This window comes from Dipodomys ordii, unplaced genomic scaffold, assembly GCF_000151885.1.
Source record: "Dipodomys ordii isolate 6190 unplaced genomic scaffold, Dord_2.0 Scaffold11, whole genome shotgun sequence".
Lineage (NCBI taxonomy): Eukaryota > Metazoa > Chordata > Mammalia > Rodentia > Heteromyidae > Dipodomys > Dipodomys ordii.
The window spans coordinates 7,971,155-7,991,779 of NW_012267227.1; the positions used below are offsets into that span (position 1 = coordinate 7,971,155).

Consider the following 20,625-nt stretch of genomic DNA (forward strand, 5'->3'; position numbering starts at 1 on the left):
CCTCAGCTCTTCAGCTCAAGGCTAGCGCTCTACCACTTGAGCCACAGCGCCACTTCTGGCTTTTGTTTTCTTTTTGCTTATGTGGTGCTGAGGAATCAAACCCAGGGCCTCTGGCATGCAAGGCAAGCACTCTACCACTGAGCCACCTTCCCAGCCCCCAGCAAAGAATTTTTGATGTATATAGGCAGCCCCATTTTTAGCTCATTTGGGAATAAAGTTTAAATTTGGACCTCTATAGATTAAGAGTTTCATATTATTCTTTTTCTATTAAAGGCCAGTTCCAGATGATAAGAAACAATTTTTTTAAATACTAGGATCGCTAAAATTCAGTCCTGCTTTACTGCTTTGGCAATTCTGACTTCCTATGCACTTTTTCAGGGCAAAAACAATTGTTTGAGCTAAAATGATATCTTTTTCTTTTTAGTGCCAGTCCTGGGCTTGAACTTAGGGCCTGGGTGCTGTCCCTGAGCTTTAGTGCTGTACCTTTCAAGCCACAGCTCCATTTTTGGCTCTTTTGGTAGTTAATTGGAGATAAAGTGTTTCAAGGACTTTCCCAGGTTGGCTTTGAACCTTGATCCTCGGAGCTCAACCTGCTGAGTAGCTAGGACTACAGGCATGAGCTACCAGTACCCAATTGGTTTCTTCTTATTCCATGTGGTCATCACAGGACTGTAAGGTCCAATACTTATTCTATCCAAACAATAGAAAGTCTTTTTGTTTGCACTTTCCTTTCAAAAAAAGAAGCATTTTCCCCAAAAGTTCATGAAAACATTTAGGACAAGGGGCACTACCATTGAAGCAGATCGACTGTTTGTAACAAGGCTTGATCCTCCATAGTTGGAATTGAGGCTTCCAATTGGTGCATTGTGGGATGGTCCCAATAAACCATGTATGTCACCGGTGGGCAGGCTGGTAGAAGGTCCCACAGCATGGTTCCGCAACACATGGATAGCATCATCCAGTCTGTCTAAGCGATCCTCCATTCGAGACTGCTGTAAGGATGGAAAAACGCAGGGAAGTTACTGCCAGTATCAGACTGACTTGGTGACCTGATATGTTTCCTACGTTGGGACATTCAGAAGACAGCCCGAGAAACGCAATGCAGTATCAAGTAACTTCAAACCAACTACCCGGACCGTAAATCAACAGCAACAAAGGCTATCTGTAGGCTAGGATAACATTTCAAAGCTTCAGAAACAAATTACTGCTGTCTAAAGTGAATATACCAAGCTACATGAAGTTATTTCTTTTAGCTATAAAAGATGAAGACTACTATGTGGATATTCAAATACAATGGATTAAAACGAAGGGGATAAACTTGACTTTAATAATGATCTTTAAAATATGTCAATTTGGGGAAGGGCCTTCCGAGCCAACAGGGTTTAGCAATAATTTTGTTTTAGGTGGATAAAGCACACCTATCACAAAAAGTAAATACATCCAGATAAATTCTTTAACAAAACTGAAGAAATGACACTGTGGATACACACATGCCCCATACACAAACATATTAGAATTCTAAAAATCAAAAGCACATGCCAGCAGAGCTCTTAAAAAAAAAAAAGAATCATTCTCAACAACATAAAAGACAAAAGTCTACTCTTACATATTCCAACAAAATCAGAAATGGTCAACTGTTTGACTTTTAAGACTTTGGAGTCTGTATAGCCTGATGATCTTAAATGGATAATGGAAGTATAAATAACTGAAACACAAAAAAGGCACCATCTAAAAGAAATAGTACCTCACAGACATCCTTTAAGAAGGACATTGCATCTTGCAAATGCTCGTGAAGTTGCTGCTCAACTCGATTTTTCTGGCAAAGTCAAGACAGAACAGGAGGCAAAGCACAGGTTAAGATTAACTCCAAAAGAGATGAGGAAATAGCTGATGTGCATGTCGGCATAACATGTTAGTAAAGTTAACGTGGAGACCTGAGAGATCTACTTGTATTAAGGTTTGAGAAGGCTGAGATTTAACAGGGAAGTTATAAGGTTAGCATTTAAACAGCTCACATTGCTCATATTTGCTTGCAAAATCTGTGAGAACTCTCCTTCAATTTAAAATGTTCTGTTAGACACAGAAAAAGAACATCTCTATTTGCAACCTGGCATAATTAAATGATAGCATGACTTGGCATTCCATCAGATCATTATTATGCTTTTTAAATTATATTTTGTAAATCTGGATTACAAATGTAAGCAAACGAAAGTAACAGTAGTTAACATTCTACCACAAATTCTTCATCTTGGAGTACTAAAGGTTTCCTTTATTATTTGTGTGGTATCATTTGGACAACATATTCTTTGGTTTAAGAAAACACAAGAAATAATGCTTGCATGATAAAAATAACAGATATTCAGCAAAAATTTTAATATGAATGTAATAAATTATACTGTTATTATGTGGATTTTGTACCACTACCATTAATTTTCTATAACATGTCATTTTAAAAAAGTTAAGCCCTAGAATTTTCACAGAAACAAAAAATTCTGTAATATGACTTTAACACCAGTTGTTCGGACACCAAGTCTGATGTCTCAAAGAACAGATGGCAAAAGAGACAACCGATGTGTCTCTCAGACTGTTCAACTCAATCAGGCCATTTGTTAGAAAAGAATTCGTGAGTAATGCTATCCTACTGTTTCTTCATTGTTATATAAGACTCACTAAAAACAAAAACCCCATCAAATTATGGATTCAATCCTGTGATACCTGTCACACCTATAAAGACCGGTATGAGGTTCTTACCAGGGAGTGAAGCGAGTTTTCATAGCTTGGGGATGAAGGCGCTTGCCCTCCAGGTCTGGGCCACTGACTGGTACCTGTTAAAACCGAAAAGCACCCCCATACTTTGGTTAATTCAGCAATCTTGACAGTGTTCTAAAGCAAAGGATAAAGATATTGAATTAAGTATAAATAAATTTACAGGGAAATTTTTGTTCAGCCATCAGCATAATACTGGCTATTTGTAAGACCAAAGGGTTTTGTTTTTTTTTTTAATCAGTCATGGGGCTTGAACTCTGGGCCTAGGCACTGTCCCTCAGCTCTTTAGGCTCAAGGCTGGCACCCTACCACTTAAGCCACAGCGCCACTTCCAATTTTCTGGTGGTTTATTGGAGATACAAGTCCCATGGAGTTTCCTGCCCGGGATGGCTTTGAACCGCAATCCTCAGATCTCAGCCTCCTGAGTAGCTAGGATTACAGGCATGAGCCACTGGGCACCCGGCAAGACCAAAGTATTTTTTTTTTTCAGGCTTGATTCATTTTATTTTATTCTTGTATAAAAATTCTATGTTGAAGCCACAGCTGGAGCCTGAGTCTTCTGCATGGAGATTCTGTTATGGATTTCACAAGAATAAAATATTTTTAAAAAAGTTTCTTTCATATTCACACAGTAATTTAGGGAGCTTAGAAAACAGAAAAACTAAACATAGCTAACTGCCTTGTCCACAAGATACATATTTTGAGAAAATACACTTAAAAAAGTATTTTCTCATTTATCTAAATAATTTATTATTATTATTGTTATTTTTTGGTGGCTGTCCTGGGTTTGAATCTCGCCAACTTTCTTGCCTGGGCTGGCTTTGAACCTCAGATCTCAGCCTCCCGAGTAGCTAGGATTACATGTGTGAGCTTCCAGTACCTGGCTAGAAAAATGCACTTCTACTGTAGTACATTATCCCTTCTTATTCTGTCTTTTCCTCTATCATGGTTCTACATACTGTTTGGTAATGCTAATAATGGTGATATTGATATTTACTCTGTTTCTTTGTACCATAATTTGTTTAACTTCACATTATCTCATCACTGGACATTGGCTGCTATTAACAATTAATTATTATGAATAGTGGCATAATAAACACTAACGGGCTTCTTTGTGGAGGGGTAGATGAATTTTCAAGTTAAGCAGCACTTATGAAGGAAAGCGTATATACATCTTTACAATCCTTAATTTACAAAGACACATTGCATTTTAAAGAGTAATATCTTTAATTCCTATTAAAAGATATTTTAAAGGTATTACTCTTTAAAATGCACTTTTTGTCCATTTACAAATAAACAGATAAGCACATTTCAAACAACTGCAAATGTACGTGGTATCACTTGCTAAAAATTTCCTGACATAAATTTGTTTCAAAATTCATTATTCAATTTGGAAAATAGCATTATTAAAATCTTTATTCAATGTCATTCTTTTTGTTAGGAAAGTAGAATTACATAATGAAGATAGAAAGAAGAGAGGATATATGTTCATAAAGAATGAGGATGGGTGCTTAACACATGCAGGGTCCTGGGTTTGATCCTCAGGATAATCAATGCATCAGTCAATCCCTTGTTGAATGTAATATTCTAATGGTGTTGCCAAAATCACTTTTTAAAAGAAAAAGATCAAACAGATGATCAAAAATCTTCTCTATTTTATCATTTTTCATGCAAAAGCAAGCAATTTTTAAGTTGTATTTCAGGATCGTGTGTTGCTGCAAGTCTCTTTGCTATATTTAGGACACTAGTGATAATGAAAACACAATGACTTACTTGTTATCTCAGAAAAGCTTAAACTGGAACTACTGTTTTCACTTTAACTGAATACCACCATTAAGAACTAAACAACTGATAACTACCCATCCATCAATTTCATATATTATGTAACTTGAAAACGTGTGATATAGATTTATGCAGATTTATGAATTTTGGGTGGATAGGCTATTCAAAAGGTGACTCTAAATTACTGAAAATAATCATTTTAAACATTTTGCTTACCTGTTCTTCCACCCTCTCCTCCCCAACTCCCATCATGTGATGGGAGCCAAATCATTAAATTACCTAATTTTCTGGAAATACTAACGTCATAGTTTTATGTTTACACACTTCAGAATATTCAGCGTATGCATAAGCTTTTCCTCTTTCCTTTTTGAATTAAACTGTGATGCTGGAGGTGGGGGGAGGGTCCAAGAGCTCTGCACATGCTATGCAGGCCTCTGCCACTGGCATATACTACCTGACTTACATTTAGAATTTTTTTGATGGAAATATGAAGAAACTATGCAAAGGCCTACTCCAAAATAGCATCTACTAAACTGGAAAATGTGGACATATACTTAAACCTCTTTTGTCTATCATCATCATCATCATCATCATCATCATCATCATCATCATCATCACCACCACCACCACCACCGACTGGAGTCCCTGATGTTGTATATTTGGTTAAAGCAGAATATAATAGGATTTGCCCATGTAACTGTAATCCCTCTGTACAGTATTTTCATAATATATGAAAAAGAATACAATAGGGTTATATCTGTATCTATTTGCACTTTGTCTAACTCTAAGCTATATCTATTTCATGGGCAAAGCTCCTATAACTCACCCTAGTCATTTAAAACTATCAGGAGATGGCTATCAATAACAAGGCTAGGAAAGTTCAAAATATATCTCTCAAATATTTAGAAAACTTAAAATATAGAAATTCAAAATTTTCTCTAAAAATATTTAGAGGCTGGAGATGTAGCGCAGTGGAGACACACACACACACACACACACACACACACACACACACACACACACACACACACACACACGTTGAGTGGATACTAGGGGTTAATGGCTCCATAATCTGGTTGATCCATATTATCAGTTAATTTATAAAGCGAGCTGAATATAAAACAGGAACACATTAATTTTTATTTTAATCTGCTTTAGAAAGCCTATCTTAAAGAGAAATGAAAGCATTTACTTCATAAGTCTAAAGGTGTTTGTAGTAATGGAAAATCAATACAATCTGTTTCTGATAACAAAAATGGAATAAGGAAAAAAGTAAATATTCCAAAGCTTTCTGGATTACTGGTGACTTGTTAGTTGTGGATGAAAGCTCTGAAGTGAGGGATTGAAGTGGGGGATTCAAATCTAGACACAGACCATAATGCCAGCATGTATTTTATTCTAAACAGACCTGTACCTTCATCTCTTTGTAAAATTTGTGAATAAAATGTACAGATAACATTTAGGATCATATTGGTGTCTAGCTTGCAACAATCAACTATAGCATTAATATAAGAAAAGTACAAAAGCTAGAAATCTCAGGGTGACTTAGACACTGGACTATTATCCTCTTCCTTCATACCTGATGTCTGGTGGTAGACAGAGGGTTTGAGCCTCTTAGATGAGCACAAGCTTTCAACTACTCTATCCACGTGATTTCTGTAATTGTCCTGGGATTTCTACTGACCATCATAAAACGTAACCCTGATTCTAGAAGCATTAGAAAGAACTTATTTTTTATTTTTCTGTAAATCATGAGGCTTGACCTCAGGGTCTGGGCGCTATCCCCGCACTCTTTACAAAACTCAAGGTGAGCACTTTACCACTTTGAGTCACTTCTGGTTTTCTGGTGGTTAAATGGAGATGAGTCTCATGGACTTTCCTTCTTGGGCTCACTTTGAACCACAATCCTCAGGACTATGGGCATGAGCCACCAGTGCCTAGATAGAAGTAACTTATTTGACACTGAAGTTAACTGAACATTTATAGAAAACAAGATAGGTGCCGGGCACTGGCAGCTCATGCTTGTAATCCTAGCTACTCAGGAGGCTGAGATCTGAGGATCACAGTTCAAAGCCAACCCCGGGCAGGAAACTCTGTGAAACTTTTTTTTGGGGGGGTCCGGTCGTGGGGCCTGAACTCTGGGCCTGGGCACTGTCCCTCAGCTCTTCAGCTCAAGGCTAGCGCTCTACCACTTGAGCCACAGCGCCACTTCTGGCTTTTTTCTTTTTTCTTATGTGATGCTGAGGAATCGAACCCATGGCCTCAGGCATGCAAGGCAAGCGCTCCACCACTGAGCCACCTTCCCAGCCCCTCTGTGAGACTCTTATCTCCAATAAACCGCTAGATATATTCCGTTGTGGCTCACACAGTATAGCACTTGCCTTGAGCTGAAGAGCACAGGAAAAGCACCCAGGCCCACAGTTCAAGCTCCATGAATGACAAAAAAAAGAAAGAAAACAAGATCGGTAGGAATCTAGAACAAGAGAGATCTGTAAAATCTTTGATGATAAATCTAACTCACCCAGTATGTTTTCATTCTGGGTCACCTAATACAACTGGTTAGTAAATTTAGATGATAACACCATTTTGTGTGGCTAAGAGGATTATTTATTGTCCTTCTTTCCTTTTTCCTTCCTCCTTCCCTTTTCTGCTTGCTATACACACCAAGATGGAACTTAAACTCTAATCCTCCTACCTCAGCTTCCCTGGTACTGGATAATGGATTCGCACTAACACACTTGGCTCCATTTTTTTTTTTTTTTGCCAGTCCTGGGGCAAACTCAGGGCCTGGGTACTGTCCCTGAGCTCCTTTTTTTGCTCAAGGCTAGCACTCTACCACTTGAGCCCCAGAACCACTTTTGGCCTTTTCTGTTTATGTGGTACTGAGGAATTGAACCCAGGGCTTCATGCATGTTAGGCAAGCACTCTACCAGCCCCTCCCTATTTTTTTTTTTTTTTTTGGTCGGTTGTGGGCCTGAACTCTGGGCCTGGGCGCTGTCCCTCATGGGGTGCTGAGGAATCGAACCCAGGGCCTCATGCATGCAAGGCAAGCACTCTACCACTGAGCCACCTTCCCAGCCCTCTCCCTATTTTCTTATTGTTAGTTGTTCTCTTTGTAATCTCACCCTAGAGTCAAACTTTCATGAGATTTCCCCATGCCTAGAAGGGGTAGGAAATTCTAATTCTCCCTCTCTCCTCTCTTTTCTCTCTCTCATCGGTCATGAGGCTTGAAGTCTGGGCCTGGGCATTGTCCATCAGCCCTTGAGCTCAAGGCTAGCGCTCTACCACTTGAGCCACAGTGCCACTTCCAGTTTTCTGGGGGTTTACTGGAAGTAAGAGTTTCATGGTCTTTCTTGCCTGGGCTGGCTTTGTACTGTGATCCTCAGATCTCAGCCTCCTGAGTAGCTAGGATTATAGGCATGAGCCACTGGCACCCGGCAGAAATTCTAATTCTTAAAGTAGCATAGAGTGCTCTATTTATCAAAGTATTTCTATTGATTAAACCAGCTCAATCTGAGGACTTAATTCTTACTGTGAATTCTCTGAGGAGTACTACTGAGCACTATGATCACAAGTTTTTTATTCATTTATTTTCCAGAAGAAGGTCAAGGAAGACAAAGATGGCCTTGCTTGTCTTGTCTGCCTTCCAAGCTTCTTTACTCAGTATACTCTAACACAAAGGCTGCATCTTCCCTAAATGATAACAGAAGTAGGCATGAGACATGGCCATTCCTCTATTTGACATTGCTGCCAGAATCCTGACTTGGTTCACATGAGATGGTGAGTGAGTTCTTTTCTGGCCTGAGCCATCAGAGAGTAATTTTATTCCTGGTCCTGGGGATATTCTCATCACCTATGATAAACATGGCAGTTCCATTTCTGTCATAAGCCAACTGCGTTAGACCCAGAGGTGGTCAATGACACAAGAAGAGAAATCTATTGAGGAGGCTTCTAGAAAAGGTTTCTGAAGAGATGAGGAATATGACAGTCCTTTCCTTTCTATTGGACTGTTATAGCTTCACGTGGAACCTCCAACTGTTGCTTTGCCACCAGCCGGATACAGAGTTGCTAAGAAGTAGAACAGGAACTCTGTCATACAGGGTCAACTCCTTGCCTGCTATGGGCTTCTGGTGATACAAGATAAAATGCTGAATTGTTCAAGCCAGTGGAATAAGTTGTTTTTTTTTTCACCCTAAAGCATCTTAACTGGTACAGGACCTTACAAACTTCCTCCTAAGTACTCTCCAGAAGTGTATTTTCTAGGCTTGTAAAGTTCCCAAGGAGAATGAGGTGGACTTAAGCCCTTGGAAGCTGCTTAAATGGCTCAGCCTGGGTGTCTTTCGTCACAAAGTTTGTGCTGAGTCTCACTGATGCTCAGGCTTAAGAATAGGGCAAATGCAGACCCCTACCTATCCACACGGCTGTCAACAACATGCCACTGCACTTTTAGCATATAGTACTTTCTTTTCTCTCTCTCTACTCCGCCATAGTGTGTGTGTGTGTGTGTGTGTGTGTGTGTGTGTACACAAGTATGAGAGACACATAGAACAGTACTAGACACAGGAGAAATATACCTCCATAAAATCAGTCTTTGACATGATGTTTCAGCAGAAGTAGGCAAAAGTATCTTTCTTCAATTATACTGAATTGGAAGAGACCTATTAATATCTCATCATGTAATTTAGACATCTAAATTTTCACTGATCAACTGAATTACTGGGGAAAAATAATACAACATTAAATAACAATGGAGGAGGAAATGTGGAGGATTTTTTGTTTGTTTGTTTGTCTATTTTGTTTTTGCTGGTCCTGGGCACTATCCCTAAGCTCCTTTTGCTCAAAGCTAGCACTCTACGACCTGAGCAACAGCACGACTACCTGTGATTAATTGAAGAGTCTCACAAATTTATTGTTAGGGCTGGCTCTGAACCATAATCTTCAGATCTCAGCCTCCTGAGTAGAGTAGCTAGAATTTGTAGCTGTTAGCCACCACCGCCTAGCAGAAATGTGAGATTATATAGTTGTTGTTTTTTACTCTTTTGAAAACTGTCTGATTTTTCCATTTTACTGGTGTTTTTTCATAGATGCTGAGCTCCACTAAAGCCTTCCTCCTTGAGGAACTGAAATCAGAGGGAACTTCAGTTGCTTCCTACTGGGGTGAACGGGGGAGAGATGACAGTAAGAGCAGATGGATACCTCAGCAGAGAAACGTGCAATGGCAATGACAAAGATGATCTCGAGAGCTGGGAAAGTGGCTCAGGGGTACAGTGCTTGTGCCCTGGATTTGATTCCTCAGCACCACATAAGCAGAAAAAGCCAGAAGTGGGGCTGTGGCTCAAGGGGTAGAGTGCTAGCCTTGAGCTGAAGAGCTGAGGGACAGCGCCCAGGCTCAGAGTTCAGGCCCCTGGACCAACCAAAAACAACAACAACAACAACAAAAACCCAAAACACAAAAAACCAAACTAGATCAATTATAACAATGAGATGTACAAGACACTATGTTGGAAATGAACTTTAGAGCTTGGAGGATAGGGAGCAGTTGAGGGGTGTTGGGTAGGGAAGAGATAGTAGGGGAAAAATTTAAAAAATATATAAAAAATGAAAAGAAAGATGACCTTGATAATTGTAGTAAACATGGGCTGAGGGGGTGAGCAGGGCTAACAGTTAAATCATTCTTCCTGTAATTTCAGTACTGTTAAACAACAACTTTAAGTCAATGGTTCTTTCATAGCCTTGTCTATGTGGGAACAGCTGTTCAACTTTTACTAGACAGCTGAAGCCACAGTGTCTGAGAAAGTGGCAGAACCTGCTAATAGCTGAAAGCAGCTGCCAGTAGTTCATCATCATACTGGAAAGCGTCTTTAGAGTCACAAGGCCAATACATAAGGCACACACAGGTGATAGCAAGGGCCCTGCCTTCGCAGAGTCCTGACTTCCAGAACTTCTGCACAATACTACACGGCTTAATAATGACCACAAAACCAAAAACACGTGGGCCTGTCACTGGAGGAATATACCAAGTTTATTCAGTTACGTAATAATGTCTTTTTTATTTTCCCCAAACATTGCTTAGAAAACATGTCAATTTTTAAATGACAGCTTAAAGGTAAGCATACAATTTTTGTATCTTTTAGTTATTCCTAGTATAAGGAAAAAAAATCCATTTATAATAATTGTTCCTCAACAAAATCAGAGTACTGGATAGTATCCAAAACTTGTCAAAACTAATGTAAAAAAAAAAAAAAACAAGGGAAAGTAAAGAAATTGGAATCATATAGGTATCTCCACTAATGTAATCATTCATGTTGATAAGACAGTTCATTTTCTTAGGAAAAAAAACGATACCATTACCAAGATTTTACATATATATATATATATGTATGTATGTATGTATATATATATATATATATATGAAAAAACAATCTAGTTTGACTTAAAAAAGTAGAAAAGATGATCTACAGAAACCATCAGGTTGCTGTGTTTTTCAGATGGGGGGCTGAAGACAGGGTCTCATGCAGCCTAAGCACAGGCTCCACTTTGAGCTATCTCCCCAGCCCTTGAATTTCTACATGGATCACTTTGTTTCTATTCTATGTTATTTATTCCGTATTTTACCTTCATCTGGACTGCCTAGCTTTATTATTATTCTGTTAAAACAACTGTTGTTGGAAATTGTCGCCAAGTAGTTTAAGAATCAAGGAAGATATGCATAACATCATTTATTAAACTAGCAAATATTTCAATATTCTCCTTTGGAAGCTTCTGTTTAGATGTTTTCTTACCATTAAAATTAAAATTACTTTTTTTCATAAAATTTTATTGGGTTTTATTGAAAAAAAAATAAGACCCTGAAATATTTCAAGGAGAAGAATACAAGCTATGAAGGAAAGAGAGCCTACCTGTGAGAGGTGAAGGCGATCCCACTGGTGTTGATGGGTTTGATGGAAAACTACTGCTGGTATGGTCAGGAGAATAAATCTAACCAGAAAATGAGACAAACATCATCAATATGAGACAACAGCAAACATACAAATGCATCCACATGGGGTTGGTTTTATAATCTAAGTCCTTACCCTAAGACACATAATGAAAAGGCTAATCACCAATTTCAAGACTGTTTTATTAGTAAAGGCTAAGCAGCCTCAGTTTTCAAACTAGGATAAAAAGTATCACGTATATGCAAGTGAGAGGAATACAATGTTTTTAAAATCATAATTGGATCGTAAGTTTCTAATGATTAGAGCAGAAGAACAAAGCAGCAAGAACAGATGTAGTGGTACACACTTATAATCTCAGCACTGAGGTATGAGGCAAGTTTGGGCGATATAGTCAGACCTAGTCTCAAAGCAATACAAAATAAGGCAAAATGTGACTATAAAGTTAAACTATTTGATAATTAAACAATCTTTTCCAAATATACTCACTTAAATAAGTGGTATTCTTTAACAATAATCACCTCATAAAACTTTCTTTTCTTTTTTTTTTAAGTGTAAGAGTATCAATATATCATCTTGAACTTACTATACAGCTCTGACCTTGAACCTGTGATTCTCCTGCTGAGATGACCAGCTTACAAGTGTGTGTCACCATACTTGTCTATCAACTTTTAAAAGAAAATTCTGATGTGGGGTGGGGTGATGAAATGATCAAAACAAGGAAAGGATAAGAAAGAGTAACAGAGGGTGTGAATTTGATCAAAGCACATCATATGCATGTATGAACATCACAATGAAACCTGTTTAAGGAATTACTATATGCTAACTAAAAACCAAAAAGTAAAAATGAACCTGGCTCATGACTGCAATCTCAAGTACCTGGGAGGTGAAGATCAGGTGTCTGAGGCCAGCAATAAGTTAAGGAGGCCCCATTTCAACCAATAGTTGGGTGTGGTGTCATGCACCTGTCACTGCAACTATGCAGGAGGTGTAAACAGGAGGACTGGAGTCCAGCCAGGTCTGTCCAGGCAAAAACCTGAGACCCTATTCCCAAAATAATTAAAGCAGAAAGGGCTGGAGGCATGGCTTAAGAGTAGGAAATATGAGGTCCTGTGTTCACTTTTATCCAAATGAAAAGCATATATACAAAAATCCACCAAAGAACGTATTCTTAAAATATCCTTTCAACTTCTCAAAAAGGGCTGGGTATGGTGGCACACTCCAGAGGCAGGAGATTTCAAGGTCCAAGGTAGCCTGGGCTACATAGGGAGTTACTGGCCAGTCTGAGTGAGAAACTTATCTAAAAAAAAAACCAACAGGTAAGAACATAGTTTGTGGTAGAGCACTTGCAGAGCACGCACAAAGTCCTGGGTTCCATTCTTACAAAAAATACATAGGACATAAATGAAAATTAGCTATATGTTTCAATTTGGTTCTTAATCTCTCTCTTTCTCTCTCTCTCACACACAAAGTACATAAACTGTTTTGTTTCAACCAGGTAAGTAAATTATGCCAGGCCACCAAACTTCAACAATAACACATCACAACGTACTATCACTTTAACATCAGAAATCTCTCTTTCTCTCTCTCTTTTTGGTTGGTCATGGGGCTTCAACTCAGGGCCTCCGTGCTGTCTCTGAGCTTTTTTTGCTCAAGGCTAGCTCTCTACCACTTTGAGCTGCAGCAGCACTTCCAGTTTTCTGGTGATTGACTCGAAATAGTCTCATGGATTTTCCTATCAGGGCTGGCTTGAACTGTGATCCTCAGATTTCAGCTTCCTGAGTAGATAGGATGACAGGTGTGAGACACCGCACCTTATGTTCAATGGTCCACTATTTTTACTTTCCTGAGAACTGATGTTAATTTTTATGAAACATGCCTTGAATATAATATTGATGAGGGAAGGGCTGACAACATTGGTGGCGAGTGAGAAATGAGGAAAAACTTCTATTCCATGCAAAACTGTGATAATCATAAATCAACCCACTCAATTTTTAATCCTCTTCTGTAGAATTAATAGCACAGAAGCACTGGAGAATAGCATTGCTTCTGTCATACCCTCCACCTTTTGTTTTCTTCATAGTGCTTACATTATATTCCTAACCACTAATTGTCTCTTGCCCTTTCCACTAGGAAAATGTTAAGCTCCAGACAAGCAAGGACGTTGTCTTGTTCACTGCTTCGATCTCACAACAGTGCTGATACTTGCAGTAAAATGAGTCTCACCACCTTTACTTGGAAATTCCATCTGGTAAATTTGCAGTTGTCAGATGTCTTTACCTATGTTCCATCTCTCTGCTATTCTCCTACAATTCTAGTTGCAGTTTTCTTTTTCTTCACCTGTTCCTGATCTCTTGATAACACTGTTCTTCGTGAAGATTCGGAATTGGTATTACTAACATGGGTTGTTGGATTCCATTGGACAAACTCTCCTTCAGCTCAGGCTGAAGAGAGAACACCCACACCCAAACTGTGCAGCCACACCCAAAGCTTCTGGCTCTTCTCATCTCTGCTCTTCTGTTCCTATACTTAGTTTAGCAGTATATTCTTTCCTTCTTGTTTTCCCTGTCCCTCGTCCCTTCCCTCTGAAAATACTAGGACCTACAATTCTGCTTCTGGAAAGGACATAGCATTCTCTCTGCTGTATCACAACATGTAGACATTGGGGGATGGACTACTTAAGTGCATGTGTATGTATACATACATCTACACACATGTACTTATATACATACACACACGTATTATTTTTACTGTTTCATCTCATATGATTGAGCTATTGACCTTGAACAGATTTAAACAATCAAATCCTTCTAGTTTCCTGCTAAATAAAAGGAAAAACATTTTATATCTTCCATAATCTAATCACAAAAATCTTTTTACTTTATAATCCATCTATACTCTATTACTGCCACAGGTTTTTTTTTTCATTTTCTGAACACAACTACTTTCCAAATGTCTGTTTCTTAACCTCTCGCTGATGTGATTTTATGCTGTATCATAGCTTAGCTCAAATGTCACCTCCCTTACACTCAGAATAACTGGAATTTCTCTTTAACCCCTTGCTCTACATTGCACTCTACACTATCACTGCTTGCAATCTGTCTTATCTTCTTTTCTTGACTGTAAGTTCTTCAAAGAAAGGACCCTTATACAGTTCAACAATGAATCTATCACCACCGGCCACTGTGTTACACAAGTATATATTCACCATTAGAAACTAAAATATTGAGTGATTTAAAAAACCACACTTAAAAGTTTGCTCAAATACAGGTAGTATTTATGGTAAATGGTAATACTTATCTCAGTATGTAGTAATAGAGGTCAGTAACTAGAAATATCAAGGAGGGTAAAGACTGCTATATAGATGACTTCATTTCAAATGAGTTTTATTGCATAAGCTTCAAGAACAATTACAAGGCAAGGTGGACATTAGTGTTAGTGTACTAGGTTATTCATATCATATCATTAGGTAGCAATGGGGCTGTTGAAGGTATAGATGCACAACCACCTCTTATAGTTCTTGACTACTTTGCCCTTCAGTTAAGCAATCTGGAAGCCTGTCAAGGACTGATAGCTCCTTTATGTCAAAGAAGAGGTTGTACTTCAGATTCATATATGACAGCATAATATTCCAATTCTATAGGTAAATAGGTGTAAGCATTTGAGAAAAAAATTACTGCAAATGTATAATTGTAAATTTTGTGGCATACAATTTTGGGTATTCCCCTCCCCACCAAAAGAAGTGCCTGCATGGTACAATAAAAGCCTGTTTGTTTTTTCTTTTGGTGCCAATACTGGGAACTCAGGGACTCTGCTTTCACTTGATTTCCCACCTAAAGCTGGTATTCTACCACTTGGGCCACAGCTCTACTTCTGACTTTTCACTGGTTAAATGGAGATGGGAGCCTCAAGTACTTTTCTGCTAAGGGTGGCTCCAACCAGGTTCCTCAAATCTCAGATTCCTGAGTAACTAAGATTACAGGCATGAGCCACCAGTACCCAGGCAATAAAACCATTTTTACATTTGCTGGTTCTACTTTATCATCATTCTTTTCCTGCTCTCCTGGGTATGTTATAGGACTCTTCCTTCATCCCTTTACTTTCTTTTTAAAAATATAATTATAATTATTCCTCCTTTTCCTCCTCCTCCTTCTTTTCGTTTATGTGGTACTGAGGAATCAAACCCAGGGCCTCATGCATGCTAGGCAAGCACTGTGTCACTAAGCCACATTCCTAACCCCTATCTTTAGTTTCATAAAAAGAACGTGAGGGCAGGGAGAGGAAAGAGTATGGTAACAGTCTGGGGATCACGGATCATCTCATAAAACTTCATCTTTGAAGGTTTATTTTATTACCAAATCACAATTTTTTTCTATAAAAATTTTTGTTATGTTAAATTCTAAGCGCTATACTTTTTTTTTTTGGCTAATAGCATTTTAAACCCAAAATACATTGCTTTTCAGGTTTTATGGACTCAAACATTGGTGTTTTGAAGGGGAAACAAGAAGAAAAAAAGTCAGTCACTTAAAAATGGGGGTGGGAGGATTTAGTGTCTAGAGCATAAACACAAAGTAAGAACTCATTCCGCATGCAGTCCCTGATCCTCCCACTGTTAAATGACCAGTGATGAATAACTCCCAATACCTTCTGCCAGGCTAACACGGTAATATGCCTCATTTTACGGCAACAAATGAGACTCCTCCTCCTATCAGTCATGGTCCATTCCAATCAGCAGGGTGCCAATAAAGCTAGAGGCTAATGAAAAGGGCCTCAGACAAAAAAGAAACAATGGAAAGCTCCTATGCCTAACCCTGGAACTAGGAGCCCAATTTCTTAAACACTACAGTGCACATTTCAGTTAATCTTTATTATGCTAATGTTATTGAGTCTAAGGAACAAAGAAACTTATTTCATGAATTACTTTTAAACGTCAACTTCCCGGAATTTTCTTCTTTTGTTGTAGACTACAGACCATTTAACCATCCAGATTAAAAATCTCTCCTCCCTCTTTCTGTCCCTCTCACTCTCTCTGAGGTAGAAATCAAAACATAAATTATCACAAAGAAGTCTGATATAATCAACAAAGTTAAACAGTCCTCTTGTTTGATCTCCTCTAAATTAAAGACCAAGTGTTTTGATATGGTATTAGGCACTGAGATAAACCAGATGTTTCTTCCTCTATATAACTCTCCATGGGCACAATCTTAAAGGGCTATTGTCTGGCAAATGTTCAGGGAAACACATTAGAAATGGCACGAATACACAGATTTTCCTTTCCTTCTGTCTACCCTAGTTTATTATCTAAACTAATGCATAATCCATAGGGCTTTGGGAACTTTGTGTAAATACTTTCATGTACAATTCTCTTTCTTGATATCCTGAGATTAAGACTACAATTATCCAGGCTTAAACCTAAAATAAAGGAACCTTTGCAGATGCATTATCAGGCCTCACATGTTTAACCACAGTATTCTGCGTGCTCTTTAATACCTAAACTGAAGAACAAAGGTTGTACCCTACACCATGTTTCACACATGAAAGACCTTCAAAGACACACATCAGACAACTGATGAACTAGAATTAACTTCAAATGACAACTGCATAATGTATCTCTAACTCAAACTAGATGCTATATTAAACATGTCACATTCTAAACAACTTATAAATTTTGGAATAGCCAGGATCACCAATCCCAAAGATATTTAATACTTAATGTAAAATTCTGATATGTATGTCAGACTCTCAAAAGTAACCCTTGTAAGTTTCCTTCTACTCACCTCTTCTAATCCTTCCTAACTCCAAAGTAACATTTTTTTTTCTGAGTACATTTCAAGCATTAAACATGTATTAGTGTGAATGTGCATCATAATGGAAGCTAGAGAAAGACTGTGTTTGGAAAGGTGTCTGGGTGGGGGGAGCAGATGGACAGAAGGAAGGGATTTGAATTGTGTAGACTATGGCATGTAGTGATGGAGCAGATGGAATGCATCACCATCAGCTATGACAGAAATGATTTATGGAATGACCTGGCTGCTCTTGCCTAGAAACAACACAGGATGATGACAGAGGTGAGTTTCCATGACAACTAGAGCCCACCCACTAACTAGGTTAAACATTTCTTCCTTGGTTTCCACTCAGTGAATTTGGATTTTTTTTCCCAATTGCCATCCTGGTTTGGCTTCTATGCTGTTTGTAATATGGGACGATATTCAAGGACTTTAAGGGTAACAAAAAATGAGATTAAAAGATCACTGAGAATGCCACAAATTTGTAAACACCAAAATTTAGTTTTCCTCAAGTAAATAATCAGTGACAAAACAAGCCCCAATATATGATAATATATATTAAAGATAGCCTAATAGCCGGGTGCCAGTGGTTCACGTCTGTAATCCTAGCTACTCAGGAGGCTGATATCTGAGGATCCGGCTCAAAGCCAGCTCAGGCAGGAAAGTCAGTGAGACTCTCATCTCCAATAAATCACTGGAAAACCGGAAGTGGCACTGTGGCTCAAGTAGTACAGCGCTCGCCTTGAGCTGAAGAGTACAGGGACAGTGCTCAAGCCCAGAGTTCAAACCCCATGACCTACCCTCAAAAAAAAAAAAAAAAAGCCTAATATTAGAAGTTCAAATGTTACTTGTCCTCTTACATGTGAAATGAATGTGTTGCTGGATTCTTCCAGAACCAGCAGAAGGAACACGGGGAGCCAAATATCTGGGTATCTTTTAACAATATAGAACAATAATTTTCTAAATATATAGCTTTCTTCAGGTGGATGTGAGTTCAGTAAAAAGTGAGACAGTTCTCCTTAACCCTCCTCCATACTCCTGTAAGACACAGTCACTGCAGCGCTGCTTTTCCTGCATGGTAAGCAGGCTGAGGCTAGTTAGAACAGAGTTCTAATAATGTACATGAGCTCTACTCTTACTAGCTTTGTGATCCCAGGGGCAAGCTACCTAATCTTTCAGATCTCAAGTTACTTAACCTCTTAAACCTTAGTTCCTCCCCTGAAATATGGGGATAATAACACTAACCTGACAGGGTTTTCTTGAGGATTAGATAGACTGGGCAAGCAAATGCTTAGTATAGTAGTGCCAAGCATGTAGAAATCATTTAAGTTATAACTGGAGATTTTTGTGATTATCACTGCCATTATTACATTTGTTCCAAGACTGAATTCAAAAAACAATTACTGAGATCCATTTTGTGTGAGATTCCACTATATAGTAGAAAATTTTGATTTGGCTTCATTTCTCTAGCTTGCATTTAGCTGTAGAGAAAGATTTGCTTACCCCAACACTATCTATCTATCTATCTTTTTTTTTTTTTTTGTCAGTCGTGGGGGCTGAACTCTGGGCCCAGGCACTGTTCCTCAGCTCTTGAGCTCAAGGCTAGCACCCCTACCCACTTGAGCCACATTGCCACTTCTGGCTTTTTTCTGCTTTTGTGGTGCTGAGGAATCAAACTCAGGGCCTCATGCATGAGATGCAAACATTCTACCACTGAACAAACTTCCCAGCACCCTGAAAAGAAGTTTTTTGTTTGTTTTTGCTTATGTGGTGCTGAGGAATCGAACCCAGGGCCTCAGGCATGCACGGCAAGCGCTCTACCACTGAGCCACTTCCCAGCCCATCCATCCATCCATCCATCCATCCATCCATCCATCCATCCATCTATGTGCTCAAGAGTTCTTCTCTACTACTTAGGTAGCAACTGAAAGTTCCTAAAGTGTTCTACCTTCCCACAACAGCAATATGTTTGACAGAGCCAATTATGTTACACAGAAAACATATGACAACATTTTGGGAATTTTGAAGAGGAATACTGCTTAGAAGAAGAAAAGCAAGCTACAGTGAGATTTCACCACGTGCACAAGAGAAGGTTCCTGAATCATTAGATTTGGAAATCTTTGTAGATTTCTGATATTCTTCCCTCTAGTTCTAGCATTGCAAAAGAAAAGACTTTAATTGCAATGTTTTAAGAGTCATATTAAAATGCAACATCTTTCCCATTAATGTTCTAATAAGCTAGTTTGAAAAAGAATATAGAGATTCCTTTGAAAAAGTTTTATCAGTTTAATTCGTTTTAGCCTCAGGTTTTTTGTTTTTTGGTCGTGAGGCTTGAAGTCTGGGCTTGGGTGTTATCCCTCAGCTCTTCAGCTCAAGGTGAGCACTCCACCGCTTGAACCATAGTGCCACTTCTGATTTTCTAGTGGTTTACTGGAGATAAGAGTCTTATGGACTTTTCCTTCCTGGGCTGGCTTAGAACTGGGATCCTCAGATCTCAGCCTCCTGAGTAGCTAGGATTACAGGCGTGAGCCACCGGCCCCCAGCTAGTCTGAGTTATTAAATGAACCTAGTTTTTTCGTGTAAGGCTTTCTGTTCCTAAGTTTTGAATGAAGAATCTGCAGCTGATTGATTTTCCCTTTTTTAAAAAAACACTGATAAAGTGATTTAATTCTCTGTATCAAAATAACAGACTTGTGTTTTTCTTGGTTCCACTGTTTTATTTTAATGGGTGACTAAGAACGTATTTAAAATAAATACATGGGACTTAATGATTGACCTCAGCAATTTTTTGCTTTAGATTTTAAAAGGTCCTACCTTTCTACCTGTCTATGCCCACTAGAAATAGTCAGATATACTTAAATTTAAGTCAGAAAGGTATGAGATGGAAAAACCATCTCATGAATTAATTGAACCTTCAGTATCAATATAAACTGAGAAGAGCTCTAAATGTGTAATGAAATGGCTAGTTATAACTACATTCTTTGTTACATTTTATTGCCATAAAAATCTAATCACTGCATTCACTAGCATAGAATATGTAAAATAAATACTCACAGATGCCAGAGCCTTTCCAAGTGCATCACCTGTCTGTGAGCTCCCAGCAGCATTCCCTCTGGTTCCTGGACATGTCAAGGAAGGAAATGAATGAAGAATTTTAGCCAGAGAACATTTTCTCAAAAAGCATTTCCATTCTTTTGATGGTAGTAAAGTTGGAAATACTCTGTATGGGATGTTTTGTTTTGTTTTGTTTTGGGTGCTAGTCTTAGGGCTTAAACTCAGGATCTGAGGTTTTTTCCCTCAGTGGTGGGGCTTGAACTAGTCTTAAAGCTCAAAGCTAGCGCTCTATCACTTGAGGC

At 38.6% G+C, this 20,625-nt stretch overlaps 1 protein-coding gene across 9 annotated transcripts in view; it reads right to left on the bottom strand.

The window, feature by feature from the left end:
• Window positions 1-20,625, bottom strand: part of Tcf12 (transcription factor 12) — a 280,237-nt gene that overhangs the window by 21,428 nt on the left and 238,184 nt on the right. For 5 of the 9 annotated variants that reach the window (XM_013010144.1, XM_013010143.1, XM_013010149.1 and 2 more), the window contains 4 exons: window positions 20,324-20,388; window positions 11,448-11,526; window positions 2,752-2,825; window positions 792-992 (listed from right to left, as the gene is read on the bottom strand). In XM_013010144.1, coding sequence (XP_012865598.1) covers window positions 792-992; window positions 2,752-2,825; window positions 11,448-11,526; window positions 20,324-20,388 — 419 coding nt within the window. Of the gene's footprint in view, window positions 1-791; window positions 993-1,744; window positions 1,817-2,751; window positions 2,826-11,447; window positions 11,527-20,323; window positions 20,389-20,625 lie in introns of all 9 variants that reach the window. The other 4 variants (XM_013010141.1, XM_013010142.1, XM_013010147.1 and 1 more) reach the window with 2 other exon arrangements.